At 39.6% G+C, this 27,824-nt stretch overlaps 1 protein-coding gene across 1 annotated transcript; it reads right to left on the bottom strand.

The window, feature by feature from the left end:
* Nucleotides 1-103: 103 nt before the first annotated feature.
* LOC103066506 (protein mono-ADP-ribosyltransferase PARP14) lies at nucleotides 104-27,824 on the bottom strand. The gene is made up of 17 exons (XM_088146471.1): nucleotides 27,565-27,824; nucleotides 26,691-26,830; nucleotides 26,555-26,588; nucleotides 24,987-25,247; nucleotides 23,393-23,629; nucleotides 17,710-19,964; nucleotides 16,741-16,977; nucleotides 13,470-13,691; nucleotides 12,597-12,672; nucleotides 11,665-11,814; nucleotides 11,198-11,260; nucleotides 9,035-9,202; nucleotides 6,673-6,879; nucleotides 5,966-6,574; nucleotides 4,621-4,766; nucleotides 3,068-3,242; nucleotides 104-1,701 (listed from the first exon to the last, which is right to left on the bottom strand). Exons 1-17 carry the CDS (start codon nucleotides 27,752-27,754, stop codon nucleotides 1,415-1,417), a joined length of 5,457 nt encoding a protein of 1,818 aa, XP_088002597.1. The 5' UTR covers nucleotides 27,755-27,824; the 3' UTR covers nucleotides 104-1,414.

The raw sequence follows: 27,824 nt of genomic DNA, 5'->3' as shown, positions 1-27,824 counted from the left end.
CTGGGAGGCCATCTGTACTGAACTCTGGTTTAAACCAGTGGAACTCCCCTATAGCCGCCATCCCTCCTGCAGTGTAAGAATAAGCATGAAGACAACGTGCATTTTTCAGACAAACTTTATTGGAATATATGACAGAGGTAATTCTTGGACATATTTTAAATGCAGGCACTTCAGTACTTAGACCAAGATAATGCTTGTTAATAAACTACTGGCATCTTCTGGCAGGATGGGAGTGGACATATCACTCTGGTATGGTATTTCTTTATGGCAGTGGGGAGGACCAACCAGAGGCAGCTTCTCCTCTGGAGTTGGAAGATGGCTCTTTCTGGTGCTCTTTGCCTACTTTCTGACTCGTGAGGTTTAGCAGCTGGATGCAACTCTTTCATGCAGTAGTAAGGGCAGTATTTGAAAACAACTATGTTCTACAGCTTCTCTGTGGGATCCATGTCCTTTCAAAGAGGCCACCAGCTTTCTAAAGCTGGAGTGACCAATTCATGGCTGTAGGGTGGATCCACTGTTTTTCAGTCTCTGACACAATGCCACAAAGCGCAACTGGCTTTTGTTCTAACAGCCATTTGATAGTAACATTTCTCACCAGCTGTTCTCTACTGCATAGCAGAATACTCTAAGTATAGAAGCAGTCCAGATTAAGGCAGAGATGGAAAGTAGCACAAACTATCCCAGCTTTACAGCTGAGCTTTGGTTTCTCACTACCTGCAAACCGTCAAGCAATAATAGGTGTATTTAATTCACGCATGTTGTTGCTAACTATTTTTCTAGAAATGAAAAATACATTCTCGCTCATAACTTGCTAAGCACCAGAAGGAAATGCAATTTTCTAGCATGCAGAAATAGGTGCTGAATACTCCTGGAAAATACAGATAAATCAGTGGAGGGACAGGACAAGCAACATGATGGTGAAATTCAGTATGGGCAGAGCCACCAGAAAAGATTACTTAGAGAAAATACTGACCTGGAACAGGCAGTTTTAAGCAGCAGTGTGTCCCCCTAGAAAAAGCACCCGTTGTTTTCTTTCATCTGCCATGCATAATGACTTTCACTGAAACTGAAACGGACCCTTTGAAAAGCTGATTAGTGTAAGTTAGGCAGACTTTATAGATCATTCCTAGACATATATCCTCATTGCTTTTTCAAGACTGCAATGCTCAGTGTTTTACCATTTCCAAGTAGATTCTCTATCCAGAAAATCTTCATGTTCTACCCTCTCTACCTTGAATTCAACATCATTTGCTGATCTCTACTGGATCTTACTATTATTTTAGCCTTTGCCATTCTGAGAGAAGCCAACTACTGGATCAAGATTCAAGTGACAAGTATTCTAAAAAGGTTCATTCAAGTTACTTGCTTTTAGTGTAAGAGGAGAGGAAAAGTAAATCACCTTTTGCCTGTTAACTTATCTTCTAAAAGTAATTAGATATTCTGGGTAAGCCTGAGCATCATGAAAGATAACAAACATCGATGGCTGAGTCATGTTGTCAGTTACGCTGTCGTATAAGTCAAACCCACCATTATTTTTGGATGGTGGTGTAATTTGTCCTGCTCTTCCAACACAATAATCTCCGGTCAGAACACGGGCAACGTACATGTATTTTTTGCCATGAAGGTCTGGGGTGGAGTATCTATCATCCGCAGAATAGTTTGAACTGATGGCAAAATAGGTCCCTTTACCAATCATCGCAGCTGAAACCAGGAAAAAAAAGGTTTAAAACATTAAAAGATGCTTAAGAAAACCAATGCAAAGTACCACTATTGGTACTTTAGCTTTGAGAGATGAATTGTGACATTACTTAAAAATAATCAAATATGGAATTTCTTTGCAGATATTAGATTACCTAGCCAATCTATTCAAGTAAAGTACATTTTTAAAAAAGCCACTGATGTTCATTCAGTCACACCAAATTGATGGAAAGGAATCTGAAACTTTTATTTTTCATGAAAGTGGTAGTGGTAGCATCTCAGTTTTATAATCCCCTGCTCCCAGAAAGTGGCCATTCAAACCAACACAGTGTATCTTAAGAGTTTGCAGCTGTTTACAATGTTTCTCTCTTATGACAATTTTAATACTTTTATAAAGTATTTATTTTATAATCAATTGCCACTTTGATTCTAAATGTTATTTTTATAACACATTTACCTTTTTATTATAATCATTTATCTAGTACATTATCTATTTACAAGCATTTTTGTTGTTATTTAAAGAGAGATATGACAGTATAAAGCTGTTCTCTTAGCATTTAACCTCTCCTTTTCTTTTGACAGTGTGTTCCTTTCAACAAGTCTTTTTTTCCGTTTTTCTGTAGGGATGTCTTTTTAAAAAAAACAAAAATCAGATTCCCACTAAACCTTGCAAGGTGCCCCTACTGAAGGATCATTTTGATTATCAAGCTTGGTTATACGTGGACCACAAGCTTACTCATGGCTATTCCCCATGATGGATAGGACAGGACAGGACAGGACAGGACAAGAGATAGACAAATAGAATCAGATAGATAATTTGACTGGAGGATCCATTTGGAATCCAACACACTATGAGCACCCAGGATGAATAACTGGCTACATAGCACACATTTATTAGAATGTAACATGCTACCCTTTGTAGCTCCCCAGGACTGGTAGCCCCCCAGTAGTCCTCATAGCCCTACAGGACTGTCCTTCCTACACCTTCCTGATCGTCCAAACAAAGCTGCAGTTGCCCATTATTTTTCTGGGAAAGCTGACAGGATCCGTACCAGAAGTATCTTTGGAAACGCTGGAGGTTGGAATTTTGTTTTGCAACAAGTCAGCTTTTGCATTAATATTAATAGTTAATTTAAAAAGTAAGGAACCTGGCAAGCTATGCCTGCACCCTTGCGTGCATCTATATGAAAATAAGTTTCACTGAAAATAGCAAGACAAAGACATCATAAAGACCAGGGTTACTTTCATTAGGTTGTTCATGACTAGATATTTGAATAGCTGTTGAAGCTGCTTTTTAAAGATCTTTATACATCTTTGAAACATAATGCTTTATGTCATATCTCCTTAAATCTGTTTAGAATGATCTTACCGTTCTTTCCAGCATAACTGCGGTTAAAGCCAGTCTGGTAAATTGGAATCAGTGTGGAACTGGGAGTCCCATGGAAAAGGATTTTCTCATTGTTTCCATGGCCATTTTTTTTATCTATTTGCTGTTTCTTGACTTGATAGCCTTGCCAGAGGTAAGGATTCTGAACCCTTTCAATCTACAAAGATTGCAAATATAGAACTTTATTTTTCATTTATCAGTATCATTCCTTATCATACAACTAACTTTCCCAGAGAGTTTTGTCATGATCCCTTGGTGACTATACTGAGATTAGAAATAAACAATCTGAGAAGAAAGGTTGCAGTGAAGAATGGGCAAGAAAAGTCTCTTACGTGTTACTTCTCACCAAAAAGATCTTATTGTCCCCTGCATTCCCTTTATTCAGCAAGCATGGTATTAGGAACCATATTTATTTTTATTATTTATTTGTTGAATTTATATATCTGCCCATCTCACTGCTGTGACTGCTAAAAATTTTTAAAAATACAAAAACAAAGCAACCACAAAAAATCATTAAAAACAATAAAACTACTAAAACCATAAAAATATTTATAGACTGAATCCCTAATACTGTATCATTAGCAGTTTACCACAGGCAAAATAAATGCAATTTCTATGGTGGCTATTTTGGACTATGGAAAGGCCAGTTCACTGTTATCTTATTTGGGTAAGAACTTCAGAAAATGCTCCTCGTGAAAATCATGGCAGCAAGATTCATTAAGTTATGTTCCCTTTGGAATGTTATTATTGCTAAACAAATGGGGCAAATGCATGCAAAAGCAACTACTGTAGATCTAGATTTATTATGCCCACCACTTGGAACTATGGAAGATCGAATTACTAGAACAACATAAAGTTTCAATTGTCAGTATTGGGGTGGTTGGTGATCAGAAGACACTTGAAGGTGGGGAAAGAAGGTGTAGACAATGACTCAGCAAGGATGGGTAAGCTTTGTGACCCAGTTCACAGGTAGACATAGCACACCAACAACCATGTCATGGAGTAACAAAGACTGTTACTCCAGTCTTGGTACATGGACATGGAGAGGAGTTCAACAGTCTTTGTTACTAGCTGACCTCCAGATTAAATGCTTTATTTTTCAGATTGTAAAATGGTGAAGGAGTATGGACACTGACTTCAAATAAATAAAGGTGAACCACAAACGTATTTCCTAGCTATTCTAGCTCTTTTCTCCTTCCCCCCTTTCCTGCTTCTTGCACACATATACTCCAATTGTACAGATACAGTGGGTGCCTGAATATTGTCACTTGCAGGATGTTGCACATTATCCTACTTTAATGTAATTTATCTTCCCATGTCAATGTATCACAACTTCTTGAGCCAAGCTTGCAGCCAGCCAGATTCCAAGTAGCTGCACCAAACCACTCAAGCATTTAAAACAAAAGCCTGTTTGGTATTCTACGGAATGTAGAGTTGTGGAACTCAAAAGTGACCCTTTTCAGAATTCTGGAAGATTCAATGGATAGCCACCTAACAGCTGGAATACAGAAACTTGTTGCTCAGTCAAATTTCACCTTTTCAATTGTGTAGGTAGGGCAGCCAATCTGGAATTTTTTTTCAACTTCCTTATATTCTCCTGCTGTAGGCTGTAGCGAAACCAATTTGACATGACTTCCTTTCATATTTTCCCACTGTTTAGGAAGGGATTCTAATAGTTTGTCTGCAAAATAAATATTTTGTTAACATATTCACATAACCCACCAGAAAACAGCAGTGTGTGTAAGCTTTAAATCAGTGGAATTTGAGGTGTTTCCCCTTGTGCTAAACATTCCATTTATTTTAAAAATCTTCACAGTGGTCTGACATTCATGCACAGGGTCACTTTCTTCCATCATCACAACTGTCCTGACAGCACTCATAAACTAAAAGGCATGAGTCTTAGTGTTACTTCCAAACAACTGTAATTCCCCCATCTTTTCATTTTGCTCACTTGTAAACCACATCTCTTTTGTCTCTTTTCCTGCAGCAACTGACCACCTTCCCTTCCTTTAAATTTAGCTTCCAAAAAAGAACTATTGATAGTCTTGTAAGTTTCTGTTCTGCTCAGTGCCAATAAGACAAGCTTACAAATGGTAAATGCTTTTACTTTTTGGGCATCATTTTTTAAGAGCTACCTCTGGGGTAAGAAATTGTTTTTGGTCACCTTAAACATTGATCAAGTAAAATAATTTAGATTTTTGAGAACATGTTACAGATGTTTTCAGAAACTGGCTACCATAGTGGACATGTCCAATTTCAAAAGACATACTTAACAACCATCTACTCTAATAGAGTTGCTGTCAGTGACTGTTTCTAGTCCCCATACGCCTAGAGTGCTTACAATGGAATCCAAATACATTCTTGTGAATAAAGATGATTCTAGAGCCTGGAAGACATACCACCTTCCTATTTATTCTTATTCTTTTTAAAGAAAAAGTTAAAAACCCTCAAATTCAGATGAAGGAAGCCTGATATATGCCAAGAAAGATGCCTCCAGGCACACTGGAACTCACAAGCATTGTACCAACTTAACCTTGGCTTCCTTCACCTTGGGGAAAGGAATACTATCAGTTTCTACCAAAAAGGTAGAAACAAGCCTACAATTCTTGCTGGAAAAAGGACAGATGGAATACCTGCTCTGCATGTGAATAACCCTTGCACATATGGAATTGGCAGTCAGGTTTTGATGCCAATCATAGAAATGGCCTGTTCACCTTGTTTAATTAAAAAAAAAAGTTCCACGTGATAATGCATATACATCTGTCTTGTACCCTTGCCCTTCTCCCTTCACACTTTAAAACCTGTGGAGGAGATTTTTGAGAGGTGATCAACAGTCATCTAGCTACTAATGCAATCTCAATTATTTAAGACACTCATTACCTCCAACCTTTCCAACACGGTTAATTTGTATACTTTTTCCTTGGCTATCCACAACACACATCCTGTCCAGGTCTGCTATGAAATTCTGTCCCTGAATTTGGACTTGAATGTGTTTCTTTTTGCTGATTTTAGCATCTTCTAAATCAAGGTTGCTCAGCATATCAAAAGCTACAAAGACATTCCCCTTTGTACAATACTGCCACTCAACCAAAACCTTAGCAAGTTCTGCCTTGGATTTCTTTTCCTGGTCAGCTTTAAGTTTTTTTAATAGGTTCTGAATTTCTGTAGAGGCAGTGAGGACATCCCGGGGGATACCAGATACCAATAGGACAGGAGGAGACTGCAACTTGTCCAGCTGAAAGGCAATCTGCAATCTTTTCTGGAGATCATTCATTTTCTTTATCTCAGCATCATCAAACATGTCTATCAAGTCATCAACAATGCAATTTTCTGTCTGTTCATGGAAAATCAATTTCTTTAGCCAGGCTACAGCATCTTCCACATTTTTCCTGTGTTCGCCACAGATCTCAAATGATGTCCTCTCAATCTTCTTCTCCAACACTATACAACGTTTCTTTTTAGCAGGTGACTTCCTACCAGTTAGAAATGCTGTAAGCAAAAGGGAAATTCTGTAAGTGCACACCAAACAGGAAAGAATGGAAAAGAACACTGACAGGAATGTAAATGAACCCAATACTTGCACTTGCCTTTAAACTTAGAAAACATAGATTCTGAGGTGGGCAATGCAAGTCCTTCTTTATTTTTCAAAATGGTATAAAAGGCTTTTTGCATATGTGGCTGAAAAACAACAACTTTAATGATTTTCAAGTGTTGGGGCAACTCTTTTCCAGCAAAGTCAGCAATTGCACTGATCATATCATCAGCTGCTTCATCAGGACTCTTTCCAGCCTGACCTGTATCAGATGCAACAGAGAAAAAACAATACATTACACTTATCATTAATATTGATTAGAATGAGAGATTCAAAGCAAGGATGGGCAACCCTCCAGATATTTAACTACAATTCTCATCATCCCTATTGGTCATTCAGGCTATGATTCAAGGATATGCAAGAATCTTACATTTGGAAGGTGAGTTGCTAAATTTGATAAATAGCATTACTCTCATATGTTCCCACAAATCAACGTGCATTTTTAAAACAGCCAAACAATCAATCAATCAAGTAAAATATGTTGCCTATTTCCCTTCTAGAATAGAGATGTACCATGAATTTAATGTACTTCTTGGCTATCTTCCATCACTTGGGTCAATCTTGGCCTTTAGAATCTCCTGATATGGGGTGCTGGCCCAAAGAAGCAGCTCTCTATTCCCACACTTTTCCCTTGGATCTACTACAGGAGCAGGCAGATCTTTTGCAGCCAGGACCTCATTTTAATGTTTTTCAAGGCATGAAGGCAAAAATCTTGATGCATGGCACAATGATGCAGAGTTGGGGGTTTGGATTCAAAGTGGGGGCAATGGATGGCCACATGGGGGAAAATGTTGAAATCTGGATTGCAATCCCAAATCCACCCCTTTTATATGTGCATTGTGACATTGCACACACATACGCAAGGGGTGGAGATCAGGTTGTAACGTCATGGCACACATTTTTTTGTTATTCTAACAAAATCTCCAGATTCAACAGACACCTCTGGTGGGGGCATGCAAAATCTATGGGATTTTTTAAATCTTTGGGGACTTCTTTGTTTGGGCATTTGTTCACCATGCTAGTTTTATCCTTTTTTGTTTCTTAAATGTGTTAAGTGAATTACAGAATTTGTGCAGCTATACTATTGTGCTATCCACACAAAAACTGAAACCGATTTTTAACAATTATGCTTCTCAAATTAGGTAGTGTCATGCAGCAGCACCCATAACAATCTGCAATGACATGAAAATGTTGACAACACATTTCATGGTGCTACATCATGTCTAATGCAAGCCATTCCATTATGTCATGATGTATACATCATTTTCCCCTCTTGCCCCCCAGGTATGCCCACGATGTGGTGGGTAAAGGTTCAAAAGGCCACAAGAAAAAGAGTATTGGACCCCAGGTTATTGGCCCAAGATCTAGGATAAAAACCTGAAACCAGGATGAAGGCAACAGCAAAGTCAAGTCAAATGTCTTTCAAGTCAAGCTTGAACTCCTAAAGGCTTCGTGGATATACTCATGTAGTTTTCTTAAGAGTAATACATAAATGATTTCCCATTGCATTCTTCCAGGATGTTTTTTCAACTTCTAAGTACAGTGGAACCTCAGTTTACGAACTTAATTCGTTCTGTGACTCTGGTTGCACCCCGAATTGGTCGCAACCCGAGGGAAATTTCCCCATAAGGTTCAATGTAATTACCGTTAATCCGTTCTGGCATGGAGGACAGGGAGGCGGCTATTGCTTGGAGGGAGAGTCCCCCTCCCTACCACGTGTCAGGGGCGGAAAATGGCTGCGGACCACGTGTCAGGGGCGGAAAAATGGCCGCGGACCACGTGTCAGGGGCGGAAAAATGGCCGCGGACCACGTGTCACGGGAGGGAAAATGGCTGCGGACCGTGTCACGGGAGGGAAAATGGCTGTGTATCCTGTTCGTACCCCGAGGCGGAGTTCGCAAACCGAGGTAAATTTTTGCAGCCAGAGCTGGTTGTAACCTGAAAAGTTTGTTAACAGAGGCGTTCGTAACCCGAGGTACCACTGTATAGCCTACACCTCTGTTATTCCCTCTCATCCAAGTACTAAGTACACCAGGTGCTGCTGCCATCTGCAAATGAAGAGAAGTCATGAAGGAGAAATTAAGAAGTCAGCAATAACAAAACAGATTGATCCTACTTTGTTTTGAGGATGGAATACAGAGAAATGTCAGCTCCTCTGCCATGTTGAACCATAGCAGAAAACTGGAACTTGTCCACATGATGCTAGCCTAGTATTGCAAATCCATTGCAGCAGTTCACATTTTTTAACAGTGACCTAATTTAGGAAACTGTCACTAGGATTTAGTACATATACCCCTCCTTAATGAAAACCCTATTCTGGAGAAGCACCAATGATTCTCTGGAAAAAAAATTACAAACCTGTTCCAATTACAGGGAAGGCAACAGAGGCATACTTTTTTGCTTCGCACTCCTGAAGCACTTTGGAGACCTGAGTTTTGATGCTGGAATCAGGAGCCAGGTGAATAATTCTTTTACAGATTAGACTGCCATTTTGTGTCGTTATAAATCCATTGTGAGGCTGAGAGGCTGGAAAAGTGAAAATGATAGCTTCTCCATGAACTGTCTTTGGCATACAGTATACTGTAGAGGTAGATTATCTATAAATACATTTCTTAATAGACAGCACCAACTATAAACTTTGTCTGACAATTGCTTGCCCTTTGCTGCCTACCACCAAGTCATTTTTGGCACATTGACTTAAAGAAGAACACTCAGCTTTTTCAGCAAACTGTAGAAATATAGTCCTCCCACAAGTTCTTTGGCACATGTAGAGAAAATAAGGAAGACCCCATATTCTCACTCTCTCTTTTTCTTGCTTATGGCCAAGGGATACATCAGAAGTATGGTAGTGTGATCCTTTTCATAGCTTGTGTAGGTTGTGTTGTAGTAGGTTGAGTGGAACCTCAAAAAAGGTAGGTTGAGTACATCAGAAACATCTCAGAAACCACCAACAGACTATTACAACCATATGGCATCTCTGTAGCACACAAACCAACAAAATCACTCCAAAATACCCTAAGTAAACCAAAAGACCCAGTAGCCCAAGAAGAAAAAACAGGAGTTATCTACAACATACAGTGTAAGGACTGTAACAAACACTACATAGGACAGACAGGCAGAAGACTAGCAGAGCACATCCACAAGCACCAACTAGCAGTCAGAAAACATGATGAAAATTCCTTAATCTCACAACACGTGGACAGACTCAACCATAGTTTTAACTGGGAAACTGTCAGTATTTTAGACCAAGCTAAATCCAAATATGCAAGAGAATTCTTGGAAGCCTGGTATTCAGACAAGGCAGCAATTAACAGACACATAGAGATAAACAGCATCTACATACTATTCAAAAGAGACAAAAGACCAGAAGATCGCCTCACCAGCAATCAATCACCAGCAATCATCACCCAGATAAGCAAAGGTTACCACCAGGCACACAATCAAGCAGTAAACATAAGCTAATCAAAGAACTACCAGAGGAGCAAAACAAAACTCCCACCAACACTGGCAAGGCAGGCCATAGTACATAAATAGAGAGCAAAACCCATCCCATTTTAGCACTGAAGATGTTACCTAGCTGGGTAATGAAACGTTTGCAAGAAAAGAACCAAGCTCAGAGAACCCCAAGGACACCACAGTTCAACCCTGAGCTATACATATTCACCTCTATTGGTAACACAGGAGAGGGCCTTCTCCTGCATGGCCCCAGGCCACAGAATGCACTTACTCATAAGTTACAAATGGCTCCAATTCTCTACATAGAAAATCTATAAAGATGCACTTCTTTTGCCAGGCTTCTAATAGATAACTGACAGTACTGCTAATCTTCATGGAGTATTTTCTTGATAGAAAGGCAGGCCAAGGAAGGAAGACTGACAAAGCCATTCAAGTTAGAGTTCCTTATATGCAGCAGAAACATCATTTAGTATTTGACCATAGTGTCTTAGGGCAGCCTTTGGTGATCAGATAACCTCCAGATGTGGTGCACTTCAATCCCCACAGGTCAACAAGGGAGACCTGGCAGATATAACAGCATAGCTTAAAGCTGCATCTCTGCTCCAATTAGATGATCAGAAATCTCCAAATGCCTTTTTGCAGGTGTGTTTCCATCTAATGGCCAAACACAGCCTCTTTCCCCAGCCCAAACATGTTGGGATTACAATTTCCAATGCTCTAGTGGGAACTAGATGGAAAAAGAGGGCTCCAAATTTAGTTTTTAACTAAACTCTACCTTCTGCAACACAAATAATCCACTGAAAATTCTGTGTAGGTTTTGTGCCTGGCTTCCTAATTTGGTCCATATATTATTTATCTCCTCTTTTTCATCAGCATGTTGCCTCTTGCTGATTTGTAGATCTTTCTTTACAACAACAACAGCATATGTACAAAATAGCACCTAACAAATATATTCAGAACTATAATTAAACAACATAGGAAACACCATGCAAACCATGTTTAGGGAACTGAAATTCCCCAAATCCTCTACTATCTAACCCAATGGGACCACTTGTTGCACCTTACCAAGTACTGCACATTCTGCTTCAACTTCAGGTCCAGCAGCTTCCAAAATTGCTTTGGAGACACCTGTAAAGAAATGAGAAGGGAGGCATATACGAAAGTAAACACTGAGCTTTACCACAATCTCTCCTTGCTTGCAAACATTTTACATTAAGAATATTCTTAAAAGTCTATTTGTGAGATGGGGATTGAATCAGACACTGCATTAATATATCCAACAGAGTCAAACCATGAAATATTGACTCTGATTACAAGAAAACTGAGTTTTAAATTCCTCAGCTATTTCAATGAATCTTAATTTCTCCCTCTCATTCATTCATTCATTCATTCATTCATTCATTCATTCATTCATTCATTCACACGCACATATGGACACACACTTTTGCATATGCAAATAGCCTTTTCTCTTGCCAAGAATGAGCATTTAGCACATTAGGATGTTCAAAAGATGTTCATTTGAAATTAAATACCTGATTTGGCATTAAAGTTTGCATTGGTTACATTTACAATGACATCTGTATCTTCCTTTGTAATGTTCCCTGTGACTGACTGGAATGCAATGGATCCAATGTGCATTTCATTAATTCCTAAAACTGAAGTAGAAAGGGATCCGAAGAAACCTGTGATTGAGAAAAGAAGCAGTATGATTTAGTTATAGCACTGATATCCCTGGACTAAGCCCTATCCTCCTATTCTTTGTAAAAGATACAAATACCTATCTCAAGATCCCGTAAAAAAATCCATTGTAATCCATTTTTTTTAATGTATCCAGGTGAAATAAGATCTGCACAACTCTTTAAAGTGGCACCTTGGACATCCAATACATCTAAGATGCCACTAAACTTTGCTGATTTTTCCATGACTACCAAAGGATGAAGTTAGAAGATCTAGGATCAAGATCTAGCAAAGTTCCAAAAATTTTAATAGAAGCTGCCCCACAAAGGGCCACTGAAACTGCATACGTTGCACTGAAACAGATCTTTGGCTAGTGAGGAAGAGGATATTTCAAACAGGAAAAAAATGTGACTCAGTTCATGCACTATAATAACTCAGGTAAACACTGTAATCATCTAGGGTTTGTTGAACAAGCCATCCTATCCTAGTTTATGTATCACACTAAACAATGGCTCACAAACAACAATGACTGTATTTGTATGCTGCATTAACTACCAAAACCAAACAAACCACACTATGGTTTCATATGGGTGGTTATAGCCATTCTGAAAGAAAATGTAAAACATCTTCTGAAGATGTAGTTCTTTCCTATTACTTTTTTTAAAAGGAGGCCTGTCCACAGATCCCTCATGTTACATTCTGCTAGGATCTAATATAGCTTTAGAACTCATAATAAGAAAAAGGTGGAGAAAGAAGGAGGTTCTGCCCAACTGAGCCCATCTATTACCTGCCATTTTTTCATTGCTCTGTGGCACAGCCTTAAGAATCCCACCAATCCCAGATCGAAAAACCTCTGTAAATGCCTGTGGGAAAAAGTTATCCACATGTTTCCAAAAACTATGCAAAGTAGGAACAATAACACCATGGAACAATTCTCTTAAACTTTCAATAACAGTGCTGAGGGTGGTGGACTTGGAGATGTGGGGGTCCTGGGGGAGAGTGTCATTGGAGGCTCCAAGATACAATGAGTGTTTCTATTAAAAATAGGTGTATCAAATATCTTAAATAAAATGTATCAGCTGCTTGACTAGGGGGAAGCCAGCAAGCTATTAATCCTAGCTTTTTTTTTACAAAATTACTAACATTATGCCAAAATTGCCCTCCCCCCCCCCATGCAAACAGTGGGGCCATGGGTAATTGCTTGACTGGTCTGTCTCTAAAGCCATCACTGACAACATTAGTACCACAATTCTTTATCTCTGAGCAGAAGAGATGATTAAGTAGAAGAGGAAAGAGACAGCCAAATATGATGAGAGTCCTATGTTACGCTATTGCACAGAATGTTTAATCATAGTTTATGGGATAAACCATGTTTGGGTGGATCTGAACATACTACACCACAAACCAGAACAGCACAAAACATTTAGCCAAAATCAAGCAAATCACATTGTAGCTTAAAATGATGTGTGGACCAGCTCCATCACTATGAATGTTTGTGGGGAATAGATGCCCATCCAGTAGTCCAGCTTTGCTGCTGTTTTCCTAATATTTTGTTGGAAACTTATAATTATTTTTTCAAGGTAAACTTTCTGAGGTATCTTTAAAACAAAGTGCAATTCCTTATTTGGAAGACTTTATGACAGAAAAGTAACAATGTTACCTTTATATTATCTTTATCTTTTGGATGTAGGAGAAAATGAACTTTCTGAAGGGAATTGAAATTCTTCCGTCTACTGAACTGAAGCACTTCCTCAAACATATATTTAGCCACCTCAGAATGTGGAAAATGAAAACCACCAGTCCCAATGGCTGGGAATGAGATAGACGTTAATGACAACATTTCAGTCCTCTCCAGGCATTTCCTCACAATATTTTTAAGTTTCTGTAAAATATAAAGCAATATTTCACAAATACGCTTTAAAGGGCCAAGTATTATCCACAAGTCTTAATTTAGAGCCAAAACAGATATGAAGAGTTCATGTATTTTATTTAAATATCCACCTCATTCACACATAAAGGCATGGATATGAAAAACATGTGAAGAGAGGTACAGTACATCCAGCTTCAACTCAGCATATTCAGTTGCATCAAAACTATGGCTCTAGTATAGAAGAAAGGCTTGCAAAGAAGTACCTCAAATAACAGATAGAAATGTTGATAGTATGAGATCTAATGTGTTATTCTGATTAAAGCAACTAAAATTAGAGGGATTCACACCCCTACTTGACCGTGGTATTCTTGGGTGATTTCGGCCCATCACTACCTCTGACCCCAACTGACTCAAAAGTTTCCGTCTAAACCATTACAATTCCAGATGTACCACATGTATCATCTGGGAGATCTTTTATACACAAGTAGATTCACTTTCAGGGCTCAGGAATTACAGTTCCCATTTTTTTTTCCAGCAATACTCAGCCAACAAGATGCTTAGAGAACTCAGCATTAAATTAGGAAGGATGAATGGGTAACTTCCTAAAATAACATGAGATCCTCAAGGAAGAAAAAGGTATCCGTCTTCTTTCTGGAACACTTCTTGGGTTTTTGGTTCTGCGATGCAGAAAGAAGGTGGCAGAAAGGCAACAGGGATCCACTGGAAAAACCAGTGGCTATGTTGTGACAAAAAAGCCGGATTCTGCAAATTGCTGGAATCTAGCATACTAGATAAGATAGATCTTGGCTTCATGCTTCCTTTGATTTTTAGGAAGAGGGCATACTGTATACACTCTGGTATAAGCCAACTCCCAAATTTTTAACCAAAATACCATGAAAAGTGTGCCACCCAGCTGACCCACACTTTTCATGGTATTTTAGTTAAAAATGTTAGGGTCTGCTTATCCATGGATGGGCTTCTCTGCAAGTATATATGGGTACTTTAGAAAAGTATTAGTATATATACTCATGGATAAGCCCATCCGCAGATACAGTCAGGACCAGAAATATTGGAACAAGGATAACTGTTTTGGCATTTGGCCTCTGTACACCACCACATTGAAGCTGAAAGGAAACACACCCAGGTGGGAGTGAAGTCAGGGCTTTCAGCTGTAAGGGGTTTGACAAAAGTGGGGCACTAACCATTCAGGAAGTACAGCCAGTGGCATACACACACTCCCATCGTTGGTGGCTCATAAGTAATGGAACAAACCATCATCATTACAAACATAAGGACTGCCTTTAACACCTGGATGAAAATCCTTTGCAGTCAATGACTGCCTGAAGTCTGGAACCCATGGACATGACCAAATGCTGAGTTTCCTCCCTCGAGATGCTTTGCCAGGCCTTTACTGCAGCTGCCTTCAGCTGCTGCTTGTTTGTGGGTCTTTCTGCCTTCAGTCTTGTCTTCAGTAAGTGAAAAGCATGCTCTATTGGTTTGAGATCAGGTGACTGACTTGGCCACCGAAGAACATTCCACTTCTTTGCCTTGAGAAACTCTTGGGTAGCTTTTGCTGTAGGTTTTGGGTCATTATCCATCTGCAATATGAAGCGGTGTCCTATCAGTTAGGCAGCATTTGACTGAATCTGAGCAGAAAGTATAGCCCTATACACTTCAGAACTCATCCTGCTTTTATCAGCAGCCAGGTCATCAATACACACTAGTGACTCGGTTCCATTGGCAGCTGTACATGCCCGTGCCATAACACTGCCTCCACCATGTTTGACAGATGATGTGGTATGCTTTGGATTATGAGTTGTTCCTTTCTTCTCTATACTTTTCTCTTCCCATCATTCTGGTGCAAGTTAATCTTGGTTTCATCAGTCCAAAGAATCTTATTCCAGAACTGGGCAGACTTTGTTAGGTGTTTGCTAGCAAAGTCTAATCTGGCTTTTCTGTTCTTGAGCATTACCAGTGATTTGCACCTTGTTGTGAAGCCTCTGTATTTACATTCATAAAGCTGTCTCTTGACTGTAGATGTTGACAACGACATGCCTACCTCCTCAAGAGCGTTCTTGACCTGGCTAGATGTTGTGAAAGGGTTCCTCTTCACCATGAGCATAATTCTGCAGTCATCCACTTTAGTTGTCTTCCGTGGTCTTCCAGGCCTTTTGCTGTTGCTGAGCTTGCCAGTTAATTCCTTCTTTTTCAGGATGTTCCAAACTGTTGTATTGGCCACTCCCAATGTTTTTGCTATCTCTGATGGGTTTATTTTGCTTTCTCAGCCTAATGATGGCCTCCTTCACTCGCACAGACACCTCTTTGGACCTCATGTTGAGAGTTCCAGTGAACAGCTACCAAACGCAAATGTAACACTCAGAACCACTCCAGGCCTTTTATCTGCTTGATTGGTCATGGAATACCCAGGAAACAGGCCACACCTGGCCATGCAGCTGCTTGTTAGCCATTCGTTCCATTACTTAAGAGCCACCAACGATGGGTGTGTGTGTGTATGCCACTGGATGTACTTCGTGAATGGTTAGTGCCCCACTTTTGCCAAACCCCTTGAATTACAGCTGAAAGTCCTGACTTCGCTCCCATCTGGGTGTGTTTCCTTTCAACTTCAATGTGGTGGTGTACAGAGGCCAAGTGCCAAAACAGTTATCCTTGTTCCAATATTTCTGGTCCTGACTGTAAGCCAAACCTAATTTTTTAGGTGCATTTTAGCAAGTATATACGGCAATCAGGAATAAAATGGACAATTTAGCATACATGCTTTGTAACTTTAGTACAAATTGATGAAACAGCTAAGCAGCTGGTACACAAAGGCTGATGTAAGACCAAAACTGTATGACAGCACCATTGAGAATGCCCAGGAAAATATTGGCAAGGTGCAAAAAACTGCTCTGAATATGCACAGGGAGCATAAAAGGAAATATTGGAACCCCATATTCTTTAACCCGAATTGTTAATCTCATGTACAAACAATCCTCCCTTTTGACTCATGAACATTATATTCCAAGACAACTACAGCAAACAAGGAAGCAAAATGAATCAGTACCTTCATTGCATTCCCTTTTCCTGCATCCCACTGTGGAACTATAGCATGGAACAAGAAAACACAGGCAAGGTTATGCCCGTATGTTTGAATTATACAGTCATCGAGGGCTCCTTGACCTTGGACCACTTGATGATACTCATCTTGAAGCTTGTCTCCAGCCTTCTGCAGCACAGCTTTTGAAAGTGGGCCTACACCAAGCTTTAGATCTTCACCAACACTGGTTACAACAACATCCGTCTAGAATCAAAGCCACGTTAAAATTATTTCCAAGAGGTTTACATATAACAAGATTGTAATACACATACTGAGCTCCTAGGTTGTCAGAGTATTTTTTGACGCATTATGCTATTACAAAGGTATTACAAGGAGAAAACAGTCCCTAAACAAATGAAACATCTTTGATCCACTGGAGACTCCAAAAGGGAATGGGAATGGTATGGGGAAAGGGCTGCTCATTCCTTGCAACTCCCATCACCTTGACTCATACTGTAATAAACTGTTTCCCAATTTGGCACAGATTATTAATTCAAGAGGTTAGAGGAGAGGCAGGGAAATCACCAGCAGTTCCTTCCTTCTCTTATCAAGGGCTAAGTATGTCCTTTCCATTAACAGAACCCACTGAATAAACATAGTATGGAAATGCAGTCCACATCTTTTGTCCAGATGTGAAAAGTACAATTTTCTAGAGCAAAGTCATGCAGCACATCCCTGGTTCAGTCTTCTCTCCAAAGACAACAGCCTTTAAAATTAGTCAAGATTGAAACATTATTCCAGTATTCTCCAAGCTGTGCATCTAATTCTAATCCAGCACAACAAATCCATCTAGACATTGGGGACGGCAGTATTCAGATGCCAATTTTGTGAAATATCAGCATTTTAGAAGCATAATATGAACTGTATATTTCAAGAATAAAAATATATCCTAGCTACATTTAAGATAACAGTCTGTCTGCTAATATAAATGCTTACCATAGCATCTTCAATGCCTTTTTCTTCTAGGAAGAGTTTCAGACCTTCAACAGAAATCATGACAAGATCCTTTTCACCTTCCAAAGGCTGACTGACTGATAGAGGAGACAGTGATGTGGGCTGGGGTGGTCCACTTTTAAACACTTCATTCAAAGCATCAGAAAAAGCCTGAACTGTTTTTTGGGTCATATCTACCAGGCAAATCTGTTTCAGGCTGCCATTCTCAGAAGATTCTTCTAAGGTTTCCTTAATGGCTGTTATAATGGAATGAGTGCACTCTTTTATTGGGAATCCAAAAATCCCAGAGCTTATGGCAGGGATAGCTATGGAGCGATGGTTGTATGTTTCTGCCAGTTTTAAACTTTCCCTTACAGCTTTCTTTAATATTTGTATACATTTTTCTTTGTCAGCACTGTTCCACCTTGGCCCAACAGCATGAATCACCTGTTTACATGGCAGGTTCCAAGCTCCTGTGATTATTGCACAACCAGGCTTTAGATGTCCATGTTTCTGTATGAGATCATCACATTCATCTTGTAACTGTGGGCCGGCCATTTTTAGCAGAGCATCTGCGAGGCCACCAATGTGCTTCAGCATTTCATTTGCTGCATTGACCACAACATCAGCTTGGTAACAGGTCAGATCTCCCATACAGACCTGTATCACAACACCATCTTTTAAATTTACCTGGGTCTGAAGGTGTTCTACATTTTCAGCAGAGTCTCCATTTTGCTCACCATCTCTTTGCAATCTGATCAAACAGCTGAAGTTTGTTTTTGCTTGGTTAACATAGAAATCTGCTTGGTTTGTGAAAAAGGCTTTCACTCCAGGCTTATCAAACACTACATTCATGGAATAGAGTGAAGATAGCATTTGCTCCACCACCACTGCTGCCTTTGCCACTTCTATTTTAGGTCCACTCAAGACAATGTTCTTCTGTTTTGTCTGGAGTCCAAAATTAATTGTCAGGCCTTTCTTCTTCAAATCACACCAAACCTTCTGCTTTTCCTTTTCTATAAATTGTACAACAGCCACTGTCTTGGTAGGAATTACTTTTGTCATCTGGGTATTTCTTTCAACAAAATCAGAAAGTTGCTGGTAAACATCTGCTACTGCTTTTGTATAACCAGCCACAACAACTTTAGCATCTTCTCCCGAATCAATGCAGTCATCAATTATTACACTTTCTTCGACAGAATTGTATAGGCTCTGCAGATGCTTAACTAAATTCTTCCATTTCTTTATGCGGACAAGTTCCTGGTCCTTCAATATAATGCATTCATGATTCAACTCTTTCTTCATTTGTTCCTCTGCTTTTAAGAGACCTTTGGGAGAATGTTCTACCAATGCTACAGAATCACGTGTAAGTTCATAGGCAGCATTAATTTTATTTGCCCTAAATAGGTTCTCTGACACCTTTTCAGGGTCTGCATTTTGTAGGAACTGAAAAATAGAAGAGTGAATATTGACATTTTTCTCCACTATGCTGTGTATCTTCTCCAGTAAGTCACTTTTCATTTTGTAAACTTCTGCAGGTATTCCATTCAGCTGCAACTGCTTTGCTGAAGCATTGTAGCACCATTTTAGCCCAGTGTTTTCTTCACAGATACTCTCTTCTAGCAAGATATGCTGCAAAACTTTATACTTTACTGGGGAAATTGACAATGTTTCCTGTAAAGTTTGCCTGGTTATTTCAGCATCATTGGTCAAATGTTCTATATACTCCTTCAACTCTTTCTCCACACTATCCAGAGTGAATGCAAAACCAGCTAGAGTTACACAAGTTTTGGAGTCATCCGGCACAGCCAACACATTTTTTAACATCTTGTTTTCTAAGGTCTCCCATGCTTCTGGAATGATTTTGCATTTAACTGTCCTGAACTTTGACAGGATGATTGTGAACTCTTCAGAAACTTTATCTTTCCAAGACCTAACCAATTCTTTTATGGACCTTCTTTGCTTGCTTAAGATAGCTGAAGGAGACATTATAACCTCTGGACGCTCACAAGTTACCTGCGGCCACATTAGTTCACAGAAAGAGTTGGCCATTTCTTTCTCTATTTCTTGGATTAATGTATCCTTTCCCTGTAGAAACTTCCATATATAAGGATCTAAAGGGACAGTGATAGACTCTGGCATCTTGATTTGTGGCCTCTCCTTTCCATACAAAACTGTATCCAAAGAATCGTAGAATGGATAAAGCAGGATTGGTTGGCCATTAAATGAATGCTGCTTTTCCAATACTGTCAGGGCAGCTATAAATAAATAAATAAAATAGAATATACTGAGAATTTGAATCAGAAGTTGCAATATAAACAGATATAATTCAGATACCATGCGGTGAACAGTCAAGCCACATATTTACAAAATGAACACAATACTTGCATTTCTTGGAACACAGCTTCTAACAATCAATTAGGGATTCCTCACCAACATTTAAAAAAAAATCTCCAACATTACTCATTTGCTCATTGCTGATATACTGCCTTCCATACGTAATGGAACCCAGAATTCCCCTCCCGCCCATAGGGTGGTCAAAGCAGCCTTAAGTTCTGTGGTACCATCCCTCTGTGGTACCAGGTCTATATATGGTACAATTCTCTTTTTAATTTTTTTTTTAAACCTGAGCTTTTGTTCTTTCTCTCTGCAGTAGAAAAATTTATCTTCCCCTCATCGTGAGCAATGTAGTTCTTGACAGAGGCCACTTAGTTTTCTTGTGGCCATGTAACAGCTGAACTACAACTCCCAGAAGTCCTAAATAGCATGGCTGTGCAAAGGATGAGGGATGCTGTAGTTCAGCAACATCTCTAAGGCCACAGGTTCCCCATCTCTAATTTAAAGCAAAAAAAAACAAACAACCAACTGTAATGTATAGTTTGAGTCTAAGGATAGGTTTGTACATATATATCAGTCATGCTATTCCCTCTCAGAATAAGAATTGCTGCAGAAAGTGAAGGCAAAGAGTAAGAATAGAAAGCTAAAGAAACTAATCTATGAAGTAAGAAAACGAAAAGGAAATATACTTAATCTATTTTACACCAATAGCATTCACTATATAACTTCATATATTTATACCCTTGTCAACTATCCTTGCTTCCCACTACATCCATACTCTAATTCATTGCCTTTTATTCTTTATGTTCTCATTTTTCTCCTCTTGAGGATATATCAACTCCATCCAGTCACAACTTTCTCAGTGTATCTCTTTCTCTCAACCCAAGCAATGCTTCATTTGTATATTTGTTTTGCAATTTAATCCTTATTCATTCTCTCTGTAAGACCTCAATCTACTTCATTTTTCTTTCATACTGGGCATTCGTTTTTGTATTCAAGCCACATTCATCCAGTACCCATTCATTCTTGTGAGACATGCACACTTCGTAAGTACCCTATTATGACTGCATTCAAGTTAGTTTTATATTTGTTCAGACAAACCCAACACACACTTCTATATAACAAAGTGGGTATACACTGCCATTATTGTTCATTTCATTTCTCATAATGCACCGTATCCTTCTGCCAACATTTGTGCATCTTAAAATTTCCTCAACCCTTCTTTTATAAGAATTCTGTCAAGGTACACATGGTCATCCACTTGCCCTAGTTTTTTGCCATTTGTGTATAGCACAAATAGCACTCCATTTTCCCATCAAACACAACTACCTAATATATCGCTGATACACTCATTTTTAGACCCATGCTCCTTGTTGCACCATACAATCTAACATTTGCTGCAAATGATTCAGCATTTCAGCAAACAACAAAGCAGCATCTGTAAACAAATGTATGTGCATATTCATGTCCCCAACCAAGGCACTTCCAAAGTCACCACAAATATTCCTTATACTTCATCCACATCATACAGTGGTGCCTCTACTTACGAACACCCCTACTTACGACATTTTCGAGATACAACCAGCTCCGGCCCCAAAAATGTACCTCTACTTACGAACTTGCCTCTACTTACGGACCGGATCCGCGGCCATTTTCCCTGCTGCCACGCGGTCGCGGCTTCCTGTGGGCGAGATCGCGGTAGCAAGGAGACGTTCGGTGAGGCTTGTGGTGTGTTTTGTGGCGTTTGGAAGGTTTTTGAGGTTTAAAAATAAAATGCATATGTTTCAGAACTGTTTAGCCGTATTTACATTGAACCTTATGGGGGAAATTTACCTCAGGGTGCAACCAAATTCGGAGGGTGGATTAGCCATATTTACATTGAACCTTATGGGGAAATTTGCCTCGTGGTGCGACCAAATTCGGAGGGTGGAACAGATTAACCGTATTTATACTGAACCTTATGGGAAAATTTATCTCGACTTGAGACCAACTCGAGTTGCAACCAGAGTCACGGAACGGATTAAGTTCGTAACTAGAGGTACCACTGTATATGTTTGTCTTATTCTCTGCTCAAAACAGAACAATTCACTAAGCTTTCCATTAATTATTTATTATTATTAATTAAATTTATTATGGCCATCCACTCTGGGCAGTTTACAAAATTCAGATACACAGTTAAAATAGTGAAAAACATAAAACAAAACATGACAGCCCAGATTAAAAACAACCATAACAATAAAAACATGATGGGGCTCCACAAAAACATTAACCTTAGGATATTTATGCTTATTTCCATCATTTATCACTCAAACTTGCTTTACTTCCATCATATAATACTCTTATCTCTTTCAGCAACCAACTTTCCACTCCATATCTTCAATAAATGTTCCGTAATTCAAGCCCATTCCTTTTATCATGCATTTGCTCTAAATCAACAAGCATACAATACAGGTGGTCCTCATTTAATGACCCCTCCTTCAGCCACCATTTGAACTTATGACAGCATTGAATGAGTCCTAGTTACAACCAGACTTTGTACTTATGGCTGTCACAGAGTCCCCATGGCCATGTGATCATGATTTGTGACCTTCTCTGCTGGCTTCAAACATGCAAAGCTGGAAGTCGCAGTTATGTGAGGTCCTTGCTTAACAACTTGCATGGTCCTCATTTAACAACGGGAACCAGGACTGCCATCGCTAAGTAGCGCAGTCACACGGTTTTTCAAATTATGACATCGCTTAAAAACAGAGTTTCCAGTCCCAATTAACATTGTTAAATGAGGACTACCTGTACACTTTCTCACATTCATACATTTTTCAGTGACTTGCTGAAGAGCAAAAATTTACCCTGCATATGCCCTGCCTGACATAAAGCTGTGACACTCTTCCCAAATTTTGCCCATGTCATTTCTCAAACTCTTTCAGTCAGAATTCCGCTGAGCACCTTCCCAGGCAAGTTTGACAAACTTATTCCCCCTGTTGTTTTTACACTTCCTCTTGCTATTTTTCTCTTCAGATAGAGAAACAGTATTGGCATTCTTCCAATCAATAGGCATGAGTGAAGTATTTCCAGACATGTTCAACAAGCTATAAACCACATCCATGGAGAACAGCAGAGGCCAAAGAAATGCACAGTGCCTGTCTCACAAGCTCCTACCTTTGGCCTGCGATGTAATAACCAGTTTAGGGTTACTGCTGTTGTGTCTTCCCTGCCAATTCTGCCGTTTGGACTTCAGTTGATATGCATGTGCCAGGCCCAATACTGTTATGTGACCAAACTTCCCATATCAGAGTTTCTGATTTCAAGCCAAGTGTTAGCAAACTGGTTTTTGTAAAAATGAAGCAATTACCTTGACAGTCACTGAATTTAACAAAAGCTGAATCTTCCATGGGTAACATCTGTATATCAGACACCTGCCCTCCTCCATGTTTCGGACTTTCGAAGTAGAGAGTTATGAATTCCTTGGATGTTCCAGCTGGGATGTTTTCAACTTTGACTACGTGAGTCAATTCAAGAGGCCTGGCTGTAAGTTGGTACTGCTGGAATCTGGGGTACTTGGTACATTGCTTGAGAAAATTTGCAGCTGCTGAAAACAGAAAGCAAAAGATCTTAAATGTATGCTTCCTCCTCACTTCTGTGCGCACACACACAGAGTTTTAAAGATTCAATTACAATGTTGCAACAGATCTGTATTCTCAGTATGTTTTTGTAAACCTTGGCCAATCTCAAAAAGTTAAGCAAATCCCAGGTTGTTATTTGGACAGGGTACTTCTAGGGAGTACCCCGAGTTGAAAGTTAAACTGGGAATGGAAAAACATCCTGTAAGAAAGCAAAAGCAAACCACTTCCATACTGTAGCCAAGAAAACTACATGAAGGTATCCATATGGTCACCAGGAGTTGAGTTTGCAGGTGGTTCCCATTTTCTCAAAATTGACAAAATCTGGGAAGACACATCTCTTTCGCCAGGAATTTCGTAGCAGATTAAAAACAACCTGCATGCTCAGATCAATCTTTTGTATGGAACTGAGTGCTCTTTTGAGAAAAAGGGTGGAATATAGATTGAGTGAATAAATAAGATCATGCAGTGGAACTGGGAAACAAGGGAAGTATAGCAGTGGTGAACAGCGCCCCCCCAATTATGAATCTGTCTTTCAAAAGTGGGAGAAAGAGCAAGCGTCTTCCATCCATTCGTACCCTTTAGAATCAGAATGCTGAACCAACTAGATAGTTTTTTGGCATACAAGGCAGCTCGTATTTTCTTATCTACTTGTGAGAAACACATCTACAAAGTATATGGCCAAGTGGTCTCATGGCAGCAATTTACCTTTAACACTTTCCTTTAGCCATCACTCAGATGACTTAGCAATGTAAAAAGAATATAGCCCTCCAAAATAGGGCTATAGATAAGGATAGGGTAAAGGATAGATAAGTGTCATGCAGGGCCATTGACTCATGACCCAAAAAAAATCCATGACACCCCCCCCCCCAAAAAAAGCCTTTTGAAGTGAAATTAGAAAGAGCGAATTAATCAGCATTTCAGAATCTGCAGGCATGGAAGCAAGAGAGTTTGCATCTTAAAATCTTTTGGGGAAACAACTGAGACATGAATAAGTGTTATGTAATACAACAATGTTCTTCAGCTTCAGGTCCTCCAGGTGTTCCAGACTCTAACTTTGATCAGTCCTTGCCAGCATAGAAAATGATCAGCAGTGATGGGAACTGAAGGCAAAAACGTTTAAGGGACCCAGATTTGGGACAGGTTTCGTAAGGGCTATAGTGCTCCCATAGCTGTGTTGGGTTCAAACTCTTGTAATCCCCAAGTGGCTATGGGTGACGGACTGCAATCCAACATATTGGAAGCACGCCAGACTAGGAAAGGGTATCATACATCACAGGATTCTCCAAATATTACATATCTGAGTAACAAGCTTACAGATCTTACCAGTGCTTTGTTGAAAGGTTACTACTGCAGCCTTCATCTCACTTATCTGTTCAATATGGAAGGTATTATCTCCTGAAAGCGCAGTGATATTATCTACCAGTAGTGTTAATGTGTTCAGTTGGATGCTTTCATCAATATTTTCAAGAACTACTTGTGAAGATCTTTGAGAGGAGTCAAAAATATCATTCTCAGCACATGGATCTTGCCCAGCTGACTCACTTACTAAGATAACATTCTCTGTTTGGCAGTCTTGTTGCGCTTCTAATTTCAAAAAGGAACAAATAAAAAGATTCAGCTGTACAATGTTAGCTTATATTTTTAAGTTACTTAAATAGACCAGAGAGCCAGTTTGGTGTAGTGGCTAAGTGGCTGGCCTAGAAACCAGGAGAGACTGTGAGTTCTAGTCCCATCTCAGGCATGAAAGCTGGCTGGGTGACTTTGGGCCAGTTCCTATCTCTCAACCCAGCCCACCTCACAGGGTGGTTGTTGTGGGGGAAAAAAGTAGGCGGCAGGACAATTAGGTATGTTTGCCACCTTGAGTTATATATAAAAAAGGCAGGATAAAAATATAATAATAATATCATACTATTTTTACATTTTATTTACATATTTTAAACTTTTTTTTGTTTTTTACTGAAGTTACTTATTTTTAATTTTTATATTTAAAAGTGCCAGGGTACTCTTTTTCAAACAACTCAGCTCAATTATCATCCTCCCCGTTTCCATTTAAGATCAATTCAGATATTGATGTAGGAGGCATTAACTCAATTTTACCCCTGCATACTGGCAACTAAAGAGCAATATCCATAGCAATCCATAGTGATTCATCGAAGTAAATGTGCAAATGCCAACTTATTAACACTATGCTTAATAAATAAACTTTAAAGAAAGTAGTGAGTTTACATACTGCCGTAAGCCACAATTTGTAACTAATTTTTAAAGGGTCATAGAAAAGGCGGAGGAATATTTATGTTCCCAGCTGGTTTACTGCACCTGCACTGAAAGAAGCAAATACACATTACATTTAGCTGAACCCTTCTTGAATTTGTTGAATCCCTTTTAAAGCAACCCAAACTAGTAGCTGCACACACATCTTAAAGTAGCAAATTCTATGGGTTGGCTGTGCATTTTATGAGAAAGTGCTTCCTTTTCTCTTCCACTGTTCACTATCACTGGAAAACCCCATATGCTAATATTCTGAATGGACCATTCTTCTCTGTAGCCACTTTATCCATACTGTGTATTAGTATTGACTCTTCAACCATGTCCCATTTTTTCTTGCCTTTTTCTATACGCTAACAAGCCCCAAACATCATCATCTTTCCTCATAAAATAGCTCTTTCATCCTTTTGAACATCTGAGTTGCCTTTTTCTATACTTTTCTAGAATATTTCTCTAGAATACAGTTAAAAATCTGCCTAGATAGATCATCTGCTCCTCACAGAATTATGGAACTGGCAGGTAAAAACCAAGGATGTGCTGTCATCAGCGACTGCTTCCATCTCCAAAATTTCCCTTCATCCCAAAATAAAACTGTCTCAATGTTTTAAAACCTGGCAACAATTTACCTATCTCTCTTGCTTGTTCTTCTTCCTTCAGAGCCTAAAAATAAAATGGAAGGGGGAATATTAGTATATGAATGTGCTGCCTGAAACTTCAGCTGATCTTTCTTTGAAGGTATGAAATCTATGAAGTTAATGTTACCTTCTCAGGAATTATTTTCTTCTTAGGCACATTATCTTTAGCTGGGCCCAGTGTTTCATACAGTGAGACTTCCAGCTGTAATGTCCCTCTTCCGGCCAAATCAAGCTCATGGATCTTCTGGGAGAGAACTCTTCGCCTTACTGCATCAGTAAAACAAATAAATTTCAGGAACCATTAGAATATTTCTATTTACAAAGACAAGAGGCAGCAAATGCAACCTGTTTGCAACCATGCTTAATACTGGTTAGTTCAGCAATACACGCCCCCCCCCCCCAGCTTTCCTACATCAATACAAGTAAAAGGTGCATTCAATCTTCGTTTAATTTGTTTGAACTACTTTCCACATCTTAAGATGGCCAATTAAATAGGCTTGATAAGGATGATACTTCCAAGTCTGGAGTTTAAAATGGTTTGTACACTGCCAGAAAGTAGTAATCTTTGGTTCTTTTTATCAGCATTCCAAAATCTACTGGACTGCAGATAGTTTTCAAACTGCTTTGGAGAGATTGGGGGTTGGAAAGGGGGGAGGGGTGGAAAGAACTGGGGGGAGGGGAAATAAGCGACTTTTCCCATTAAGAGCATCTTAATTTCCGTTCCAACTTTATCAACAATCCGATATGTCGCCAGAAGAACTGTGTTGAGTTCAGCAAAACTGATACTGTGATTCGGAAAACTAGCATGCTAGCCCGCCAGGGAACAGATTCAGAATTCCAGCCTCCTTTTCCTAGCCACGCCGCATTTAAAGCTTCTGTCGCTCCCACAGCAAACGAGCACGGGGAAATTTGGACGGGAACGGGGGGCGGGGGCGCGGGCGGGGGGGACGGTAAAAATTCCCAAGGAACCGCACCGAGAAAGAATAAGACGCTTCCTCTACCTTCTTCCTGGACAAAGCAAACCAAGATCTGTCCCGCTTGCTGCAGGATCTCACATTCTCCACCTCCCGATTTTTTCCGGCTCTGGAAGTAGCGAAGAATTTTGTTTCTCAAAGTTTTGGGGGGATCGGGGCTCCCCCAGTCTCCCTGCACCAGCATAGGAAAGGGGCACAGCCTCGTTCCCTCCGCCATCTTGTTGACAGCGGCAAAACTCTTTCGAGTCAGGCTCAGCTTGTAGCATTTTCACTTTCGTTTCTCCTAA

This window comes from Python bivittatus, unplaced genomic scaffold (genome assembly GCF_059951505.1).
Source record: "Python bivittatus isolate LINGU-HERP-01145 unplaced genomic scaffold, Pbiv_v1 ctg000480_np1212, whole genome shotgun sequence".
NCBI classification, from domain to species: Eukaryota; Metazoa; Chordata; class Lepidosauria; order Squamata; family Pythonidae; genus Python; species Python bivittatus.
The sequence above is the reverse complement of the archived record's forward strand: the minus strand, read 5'-3'. Positions and strand labels throughout refer to the sequence as shown.